General features: G+C 38.7%; 1 protein-coding gene across 4 annotated transcripts in view; it reads left to right on the forward strand.

Moving 5' to 3' along the window:
* tgfbr1a (transforming growth factor, beta receptor 1 a) overlaps positions 1-6,282 on the forward strand; it is a 42,769-nt gene extending 36,487 nt beyond the window's left edge. Inside the window, exons 9-10 of one of the 4 annotated variants that reach the window (XR_013816770.1) lie at positions 1,969-3,520; positions 5,470-6,017. Coding sequence is in view for 2 of the 4 variants with exons in the window: in XM_079820087.1 (XP_079676213.1) it covers positions 1,969-2,094 (126 nt within the window). In the remaining 2 variants the exon portion in view is untranslated. Of the gene's footprint in view, positions 1-1,747; positions 1,900-1,968 lie in introns of those variants that run through there. The other 3 variants (XR_013816771.1, XM_079820087.1, XM_079820088.1) reach the window with 3 other exon arrangements.
* Positions 6,283-11,026: the final 4,744 nt, after the last annotated feature.

Consider the following 11,026-nt stretch of genomic DNA (forward strand, 5'->3'; position numbering starts at 1 on the left):
GTGTCTGCGTAAAACTGAGAAGCGCCTGCCGGTGTGTGAATGCTGAATGAAGACGGAAGCACTATAGTTTCTGTTTACATAAAATTGCGCAAGATGATTGATTGGTTTACGTGTTTGAGGTTACATGTTACGTGTATAAACAACATTAAAAACATTAGATTTTACACCTCAGGGGGTCTTTTAAAAACAAACGCATGAAATGTAATTGAAATGACACCCTAAATGTTGACCCAAAGAACCTTCACATTTCACTCTTTCAAAGAACCGATTCACATAATTTACTTTCAGAAAGTTTTTTCAGTTTCAAAAGCTTAGTGAATTCTGAGTTCACCGGAGTTAACGTTTTTGAACGCTTTTCCTGTATGCACACGTGTTTTAATATATAAAGAGCTGTCTAGACGGTGATGTTCAATGAAAAGGATGAGAGAAGGCCACAGCAGACACTTCATGCTCTCTGCATTAATGGCCCTATAATGAAAAATGTATCAAACCCAATAGTCGTTAAATGTTGAGTTTTCAGAAGCAGCTAAATGCTATGAGTTCTTTCACATCTTTCTTTGTATGACTTTTCTTATGCAAGTCATGAATGTAGTTAATGAAAATGACAAGGGATTAATTTGTTCTTAAAGTGCCCCTATTATGCTATTTTAAAGTTTCCTAATTTTGTCTCCAACAACAGATTTACATGCATCAAAGATCAAAAAACCCTTTCATTTTCTCATAAAATACATTGCACATCACCACAGTGTTCAATGATTCTCTAACGACTGAAGTGGTCTCTCTATTCCGCGAGCCTGTTCTGCTCTGATTGGCCAGACGGCCCAGTCGGTTGTGATTGGTCTACCGCTTACAGCGCACGTTGGAAACAAACACCCATTACCATAACTGTAAGTTATTTCAGCTCACGAGGCTTCCTCGAACTTCAGTGATTGTACACACTGTAAAGACAGTAGCAATGATGTAGATTTTACATCAATCCCTGCGCGAGTCCGAATCGATGATGAAACATTGAAAGAACTAGCTATGCGACCCGAACCTCCATCGCAAGGACGACTTGAGCAGGATGTTTCTGTGATGCGCTACTCCGTCTGAGGTCAATTACGTTATGAGATTCCATCAGCATTATCAAGCGTATGTCCACCAACAAACCGATGTGTGCATTTATTTCTAAATTAGTGCACATGTGGGAACTGTATCAATAACAGTGCATACTCTCATAGCTGAGCACTAACGTGAATGACCGACGTAACATTAAAGTTTGCTAAACAAATCTTGCTCCGTTCTTTATCTTTACTCAAAGTAGTAAGAAAAACAGACAATCTGCATGAATAGACCCAGTTTTAGTATTTCACGAGCAAGGACCACGCCACAACCATGATGTTGGAGAATTATTTTTTGAATAAGTTGGGTATGAATAGGGAAAGGATGAAGAGAAGAGGAAGGGAGAAAGGGATGGTAGTCAGGCTGATCTTGGTGTCTGGTGTTGGCGGCCAGGAGACTTAGAGTGGGGGCATCATCTCAGTTAAATTTAGGCCGAGTGATTAGGAATTTTTTTGATTTGGGAAAAATGACTCGTAAAGGGAGTCCGTTGTAATGGCTCTGAATGATTGAGTCTGATTCACTAACTCAACTGATTCACTAACTCAAACCACTAACTCATGAGCGAGTGAACTTTCGTGAGTATGTTTCTGGCTTGGTAAAAACAACCATTATCGGACATCATGACTTGCACTGTCTTCATGTGCAGGAACTCCAACAAGATGATATCTGACTCGTATGGATGTGCACAAAGATTTCCAGACTGTCACCAATGGCAAATAGATTTTAATTGATTTGGTAACAACAGAAATATGATGCCAGAAAAGCTCTGAGTTGTGCACGAGAGAGTGAGGACGCAGAAGAAAGGTAATGGAAGTGTGTTGCATAGCAATTATTTCTGTGATAGCATCTATATCCTCCTGCCTGCAGGCCCTGCGTGTGATGGCAAAGATCATGAGGGAATGCTGGTACGCCAACGGAGGAGCTCGCCTCACTGCACTGCGCGTGAAGAAGTCGCTATCCCAGCTGTGTCAACAAGAGGGCATCAAGATATAGAGCAACAACTCATCATCTTTACACTGCCTATCCACTCCCTCCACTCATCTAGAGGGGTAAGCGAGGGTGCTACATCCTCTTTGGAGGTTTTCTTCAATCAGGAATATCGAGGGACCAGAAGCAGTTGGTGCTGTTCCTTGTTGTCCATGAAAATATACACCCCCATCATGCAAAACCACCTCAAACAACCTTAACCAGGAGTCAGTCACCCTTACTTTAACTGGTGAGTCACCAAACAACCAACCACAGACAGCCATTCGTGTCATAGATGTGCTTTGCAAGCTGGACTTGAGCCTTTATGGACTTATTTCTGTATATAGCCTGTTGTCTATAGATGTACATACGTGACTGAACTTGCTTGTGTATATTTGTATGCTCGTATATTGACAGGTAGACGTACACAGAGCCACACACTGTGTATGTAGTTTTTTTTTCCCAGAAAGTGCCACTGCTCTGAATCAGTCATGTGTACCATATTTGGTAAAAAGGATCTTTTGTAGGTATAGAGTACTACGTCTATTTACAGTGGACATCAGATTCAACACAAGCACTTGTTTGCAAACAGCTCAGCAGTTAAAGGATCATATTCTGCTGTAACACTGACTCAAAAGTCTTTTTGTTATGTGACTTCACCGTACTCCCTATCCAGACACAGAGGGCAGCACTTTCAAACATGCTGCATATTAGAAGCAGCCTGTGGTGTCGCTTAAAGGGAGCAGTCTTTAAAGAATCAGGCAGAAAACTGGGTTAGTCATTTAAAGCCATTTGTACAAAGGCCAACTTAGCTACAGCACATCTGTGTTAATGTAAAAGGATGTTTTTTTTAATGCACATTTGAAAAGATGGTACTGTAGTGATGATCCGATTATACTTTTCCGTAGTACAATTTACTGTTTCCATTCATTCCCCTTAAGACTTTAAGAGAACATGGACACATGTAGCTCAGAAAGACCCAAACTATGGCCTATCTATTGTATTTTGCTCTGTGCGTATAGTCTGTAGATGTTCTTCGGGTTGACTTATCCACTCTTACTAGTTTTGCTGTAAGTGCCGTTTTTATTCAGATCAGTACAAGACACCATTTTGATTGTTTTAAATGATGTGACCTCACATATAGTTGAGCAACAGTCGTTGAGCTGCAGTGTATCTCGTGGATGTATTGTGTAACTCTGCATCTGTGTTTGGTCAAGCTAAGCAATAAGTGCTCCTTTGGTTATTAGTTTATTTCATAGTTGGAGAGTAAGAGCGCTGAGAGTCAATGAATAATTTCTGTGATCTCCAAACTTTTTTATCTAGAGATTTTTGAGAAATCTGTCTTTATTTGGACTGTAAAATATAAAACAAATGATCTTTTGGGAGCTTCTTTCACAGTCACATCAGAAGGAAATCTCATATTCTCTGCACCAAAAACACTGAAGATGAGGATGTGAAGAAAATTGCCATCAATTTACTCACCCTTGTGTCGTTTCAAACCCATAAAGCTTTTGTGCATCTTCGAAACACAAACGGAGATATTTTTAATGAAATTGAATGAAAATTATACATTTCTGTCCCTCCTTTTAAACTCAGTGTAATTAAAACTTTGACAAAAAAGTTTATAAAGAGATTATTTTTGAAAAAATCCATGAATCAAGCTGTTTTCATATTAAAGCGGTACTTCAGCGCTGGGAAGATGAATGTGTATTTAAACTGGGTCATTTATGTATTAGAAATGTGAAATTATTTTTGAATTTGGTGCCTTCTAGACCGAGAAAAGACAGAAAATTTATTTTTGTCTCATGTGGATGAAAGATAACAACTCCCAGAATGCACTTGCTTCGCTGCCCAACGAGGCGACTCCCAAAGCCACGGCTACTGGTTATATCACTTGCCCACCGCGGCACCGCCCCCACCCTCGTTTTGATTTTCATAGTAATAAAATAATTTCGTTCAGTTAGAGAATAGACACTACAATTAAAAACTGAACGTGTCTTTTCAATAAAGTGTGAGTGAGCGAACGAAAGTCACCGCACAAATGCAGCAGGAGTCAGATTTCATTAATCACGAGAGCGAAGAGCTGAGGTAAATGCGGCAGTCATTCACGACGCATGTCCAGTCTGGCATGTTTTCAGATCATGCTTATGGAAGCTTAACTTTCATAGGAATTCATTGAAAAGTTGAATCACTCACTTTGCTCCGCACCGCTCTGTTATGAATGCCCGAGCCGAGCGGCCGTGTGCTTTTACATTCTGTGAGTGAGATCCCACCCCCTATGGGCGGGTTTAAAGGTCCTGTTCTTCGTGATCCCATTTTTCAAACTTTAGTTAGTGTGTAATGTTGCTGTTAGAGCATAAATAATACCTGTAAAATTATAAAGCTCAAAGTTCAATGCCAAGCGAGATATTTTATTTAACATAAGTTCCCTTTCAAAGCCTACAGCGAATGGCCGGTTTGGACTACATCCCTGTACTTTCTGCTTTAATGACGTCAGTAGAACAGTTTGTTGACTAACCTCCGCCCACAAGAACACGCGAAAAAGGGGGCGTGGTCTTGTTGCTCTCCCACGTGGAGAAGAGGAAGTGTTGCGTTTGTAGAGTGTGTTTGTCGCCATGTCCCAGACGCTGTTATTTTCATCCCGGAGTCAAATCACCTTTGTTTGGCCTTCAGGGGCTGTACTTTGAGCGCATGCATCTCCCCGTTATGGTAAGAGGCGTGACCTCTCCGGGCAACGTGTGCTAAGCTGCTGTCGAATCACAACACGGGAACCGCTGGCACAATCAGAACTCGTTACGTATTTCTGAAGGAGACTTAATAGAATAAGGAAATCATCAAGCCGTTTTTAGGACAGTGAAAACAGCGGTATACAGATAAGTAAATTGTGTGAAAAATACTGTTTTTTTTTACACGCGAAACGTGAACACATATTATATTGCACACTGTTAACACAATCAAAGCTTCAAAAACACAGGAAAAACGGGACCTTTAAAACATGCGGAACTAGCTCCTACTGGCTGTAGTCTCTAGCCTCTGACCAAAAAATCCTCAGACGGCGCAAAATAACAATATTTGCGTCATCGAAAGATTTTTTTCCAGAAAATAAAATGCATTATTCTCTCGTCTCAGGGGGACATGAGGGGGAAAGTAGGATAATTTGAATATACTACCGGGTTTCTACTAATAAAAAGCTTGATTCTAAATCGCTGAAGTAACCCTTTAAGCGATTGTTTCTTTTCAGAAGACGAGAATTAAAACACTCAGTTTATGTGGAATTGTTTTACAATGTATTTATGAACATTTTGAAGTTGGAATGGACGACAAGGAATTTAATTTCATTAAAATATCTTCAATTATATTTCAAAGAGGAACAAAAGTCATCCAGGTTTGGAAGAACATGAGGGTGAGTAAATGATGACTGACCTCATCCTGATGCTGAATGAAGCAAATATCTAGTTTTCACTAGATATCCACAACCTCGCCAGCTCAGACATTATATATACAGTGCATGATGCAATAAAAGTGCCTCGATTTTCTAAAGATTTGTGCTGCTCCCTGTAAAGTCATGAACTAGTTCGTTTTCACAAGCCCCCAAATATAGAATGACGCTGTATTTGTAACTGTTTCGTGATATTTGAAGGTCTTCATATCTCTGTCCTTCTCTGTTCATTCCAAGGTCCTGGTTTATGTGCGGACAAATGTTGCTCTATAGAATATAGAAATCATTCCAGAAGCCTTTTTTATATTGAGTGCCTACTCTACGGTTGGTGTTGTTTAGTAGGTGTTGAAGCATCTTACAAGAGCCAGGAACATTTTGAAAAACACTACTGTGCAAAACTCAAACATAAATCATGTCAAAGGAAAGCATATTACCTCTTTGGACCAATGTGATCATTTACCTCAGTGTATATAAAGGTTGTTTCATTGATTTGTACAAAGTGCTTGCATTTTAAAAAAAACAAAAAAAAGTCTGTTTTCTTTGAAAGAAATTGTCAAGGATAGCATTATATGAATTTTCTTCTTCAGTGTCATGTCGTCATTCAGAATAGAGTTTTCACAGGTCAGATTGAAAAATTGTCACAGTCACATTGAGATGAATCACTGTTTGAATGAGAATATAAATGCTCAAAAATTGTATACTGGATGTCTTTTTTTCTGTCCATTAAACTTGTACATTTGAAATCCATGTTAATAAATAGGTACTTATTTTACCTGAAAAAAGAATTTGGTGTTGTTTGGAATGAAAGCCGGCTTTTAATTAAGTGTTCTTGTGTGGATGTCTAGTTTTATTTCTCTGTTGCAGCACTGAACATCTTGGAGAACATGTGCAGAATTGTCTTTCATTGTTGCCAGTTTTGATTTTTGCCAGTTTTTCTTCCTCTCTGGTTGTTCAGAATTGTGTGAACCACTAAGATTCCTCCACTAATAGACTGAGGAAAAGCATACACTACCTTTCAAAACCAATTGCGGTCAGTAAAATTTTACTTTTATTAATACTTTATTCTGAAAGGGTGCTTTTAAAGGGTCATGAAACCCCAAACCAAATTTTCGGAGATTTTAACAGAATTACATGTGTTGAACATCATGGAAGACAATGTTAACATCTGTTAGTTTTTAATGTGGGAGAAAACTGGTTAATTTGAAACCTTTTTGCTCTATTTTCAACTTCCTGGTTGAAATTCGTCTTCATGTCAACGTCATAGGCTGTGACGTTTTCTCGTACTATAGTACAGCGATGACTCATCGGTCTCTCATAATTATTCATGAGACTGCGTGTCTTTATCCTATGAGAAGACGCATTGCTTAATTCATGACAGCACGCCCTTAATTATTCATGACCGCACGCGTTGATAGGCATTTTCCTCTGACTGGCACTTCAAACAGTGAGATCTTGCATACAATAAGTGAGATGCATTAATGGATCAAAAACGAGTGTTTTTTCTGCTTTGTATGAGTTTCTGCATTGCCTACGTTCTCCTCAATAGATTTCTGAGTCTACACACAAACGCGATTCATCCACACCTGTGAGTGTAACCGCTCTTCACGGCCATTTAACCGACCAAACGGCTTATAAAAACTCCTCAAAAGTTATCAAAGTTATGCAACAGCGTTTTCATATATATTTCGATGCAGAGAACAAATTGCAAATGGCTGTGCATTTAATTGTCCATTGAATTATAGCTGTCACAGGATATATATATGTATCTGTGTAACGGTGAGCTTATAAAACCATGTGTATATTGTGTTGCGTGTAACGTGATGGTAATTTGCACCGTGCATTTGTGGGAAGCTTTGATGCTTTTAATGAGAGCGAAATAAAATGGTCTAAATCAGAAGCCGTTGATGTGCTGTCAGTCACTCGTCCCCCTCCACTCCGCCACTAAACCACGCCCACTTTTATAGCATTTTTCAAAACTGTGGTAATAACTGACTGCTGCTGAAACAGGGGGTTTCATGACCCTTTAAAGGGTTAGTTCACCCAAAAATAAAAATCTGACTGTCATTAATTGCTCACCCTCATGAGGTTCCAAACACGTAAGACTTCCGTTCATCTTCAGAACACAAATGAAGATCTTTTTAATGAAATCTGAGAGCCTTCTGTCCCTCCATTGACAGCTACGCAACTACCACTTTGACTAGGGATCGACCGATATGGATTTTTTAGTGCCGATACCGATTTTTTTTTTTCATCAGCCTTAGCCGATGACCGATACGGGCTGCCGATTTTCTTGAGCCGATATTTGGAGCCGATACTGCTTTTGCTCCCTCAATTTACAACATAAAAATGACACAATGATCATGATGATAACAATTAAAAATGTACAATTTAAAAAAGGAACATTTTTGAACAAAAAAAAAAACAATATTTAACAAATAGTAAAAACAGGTGTGGTAGAACAAGAAAAAAAAGAGTTCAGTGGTGAAAATAAATATTTAAGCATGAATAAAATAATTACACTATTGCACACAGTAGCAACAAGCAAACAGCATAATAAAGTGCACACTGACTGTACTATACTTACTTTTAAAACTATTTACAACCTAGTCATTTAATGGTTACACACTAAAAAATGCTGGGTTAAAAATAACCCAAGTTGGGTTGAATATGGACTAACCCAGCAATTGGGTTGTTTTGACCCAGCGGTTGGGTTAAATGTTTGCTTAAAACAACCCAATTGATGGGTTAGTCCATTTTCAACCCATTTATACTGCATTTTTTAGAGTGTAGGTGCTATTAACTTAATCTCTTGTAGAGCAACACCAGCGGTAATTCAGGAAAAAAATCTCCCAATGCTCCACGTGAAACTTCAGTCTCTCGACCTTTTACCATCGTGTCAATTCTCAATTGATTTTGATTAATATGCGCGAGGGAGGGAGAGCAGGACAGTTTGAAGACCGTGAGAGCTGCCTGTGGACCCCTGTCTGTAAATAATGCAGGAAAAAAAATATCGGCGAACGCAGCAGCCTTGTATCGGCCGATACACGTAAAAAACGCAAATATCGGTCTAACACTAACTTTGACGCTTCAAAAAGTTCAGATAGAGATCGTAGAACTAATCCATATGAATTGAATCCATATGAACATTTTCTGAAGAGACACAATCGCATTATATGATGAACAGATTGAATTTAAGCTTTTATTCACATAAACATTCATCAACTCGCATATCAGTTGTGGTACACCAATGGAAGAATAATAGGAAGTATAAGTAAGCATGATAGCTTGACGTGCGAGAACCAATGAGGTTCATTCTCATGTGTTACGCAGCACGTTTGAGCTTCAGCATGAGGTTTGTTCTCGTGCGACAAGCAGGTTCGGTTGAGTTTCTGTTTATATTCGCTGATCAATGTTTATATGTGAATCAAAGCCTGAATTCAATCGGTTCATCATATAAAGCAATTAAGTCTCTTCAGAATATCTGAATAAAACCGCTCTATTCATATGGATTAGTTTTACGATCTCACGGTTTCAGTTGCGCAGCTGCCAATGGAGGGACAGGAAGCTCTTAGATTTCATCAAAAAGATCTTCATTTGTGTTCCGAAGGTTTGGAACGGCATGAGGGTGAGTAATTAATGACACAATTTTCATTTTTGGGTGAACGAACCCTTTTAAACTGATCAAAATTGACAGTTGAGAAATTGATTGTTGCAAAAAAACGTTCTATTAATCAAAGAACATGAATAAATACATGTTTTAAAGGTATTTTAAATTATTTCACAATATTACTGTTTTTGCTGTATTTTTGATCAAATAAATTCAGCCCTGGTATAAATAAAAAAAATCATACCAAATTAAAGACATTTGAACGGGAGTGTATCTAACAGCTGCCTGTACAGACATTACATAGCTGTGGTAACCGCCTGGTTTACTTTTCAAGTGTTGTTCTGGTCTTGTTCTGGTCCTGGTGCACTGCAAGTCTACCAACTTATTTGTTTGTCCTTCACAACACGTCAAAGTCCATCTGCTTCTTAACCTCTACTCAACACAATAGTCAGGGATGGGGAGAATGTAGGAGCAGAACAAATGGATCTCGCAGGCAAAAAGAAACCGCATATCCGAAAAACCGAAACTTGACCATCAAAAAAATATACACGACTACACTCTGTAAACATCTAGTCAAGTCCATTTAATCCCGGCGGACACTGAATATTTAACTGTGCGAGTCTATGATGCTGCCTCATGTTCCACAACCTGAGGATTTGCTTACACTTGTTTCCTGATTGTTGTCTATGTACATTTATTTTTGCCTTTTCTTTGCAAGCTTACATATGCAAACAACATAACAATTTAATGACATCAAATAAAAGAAAAAAATGGCAGTGACAAGCAGGTAAACAGGACAATACTTGTCACATTTTCTTTTCAAACCCTTTTTTTGTTGTTCCATCTAGAACATTTGCAGATTAATAATACATTTCACGCTATATGTCTGTTCTCAGAGCTCTCTTCATATTGTCTGCTTTGAAAGTGAAGAGACTGAACTCATCCACATTCTGGACTGTGGACTCGGTTGTGCTCAAACTTTTATGAAGTATGCATTATAAATAAGTGATAGGCGCTGAAGGTCAAGCAAAGTCTGTCCTGTCAGTTTCAGAGGCCACAAGTGATGCGGCTCTCAGGAAATGTGGCTCGAAGCACGTTTCGTTCTTTCTTTTTCCTTCACTCCCATGCACCTGAAAACACAACCTCAATGCTGTACCTTGAAGTCAGCATGAACCCGAATTTACAATAGTCTTTTCTTTCGTGTTGTGATGTTTATCTGAGTGAAACTGCTTCTCGAACAGGAAAAAATGTGATTTCATGTGTGACCGGTTGTGCCGCCCTCTGGGTATGGGGATAGATTTACTATTCATAATGCTCTATAGATTGTTATCCATGGAGCTGCTCTCATCCATTTGACTGAAGAATTGGGAAGCGCTGATGGCTGTTGTGTGACAGTAATTTTACCTATTACACAAACTTGCATGTTTATCACGAGGTTGAATCCAGTAATTCGTTCAACTTATTGATGCTTTTCTGTTCTATATTGAATAAATGATGCTTTCATAATGCGTTGTTCCCATAACAGAGATGTAAAGCGCTGTTTCTATGACATTTTCAAAAGCTAATACTGTGGCTCGGCTTGATACGCAATCTAATGGCCTGACTAAATCCAAATTTTAAACATCTTTTACTGTTCCAATTTCATGGGCTTTATAATTCTTATTTGCAGATGAATGAGCAAAGTTATTTAAAGGGTCATGAAACCCCAAAACACATTTTTTAGCAGATATGTACAGCGCTGAAAACAATGCATTTTACCAATAAGTGGAAATTGGTTTTTGGCAGTGAGTTTAACAATGCTCAACACGTGGAGGATCATATAGATCAGATACAGACCGGAGCGAGCACGTTTCAAGTTTTTTATGAACATATTTCATATACTCTAGTGCTCTAAACATGGACCAGCACCCCGT

The sequence above is a fragment of the Gobio gobio genome (genome assembly GCF_949357685.1).
Source record: "Gobio gobio genome assembly, chromosome: 6".
Classification (NCBI taxonomy): domain Eukaryota; kingdom Metazoa; phylum Chordata; class Actinopteri; order Cypriniformes; family Gobionidae; genus Gobio; species Gobio gobio.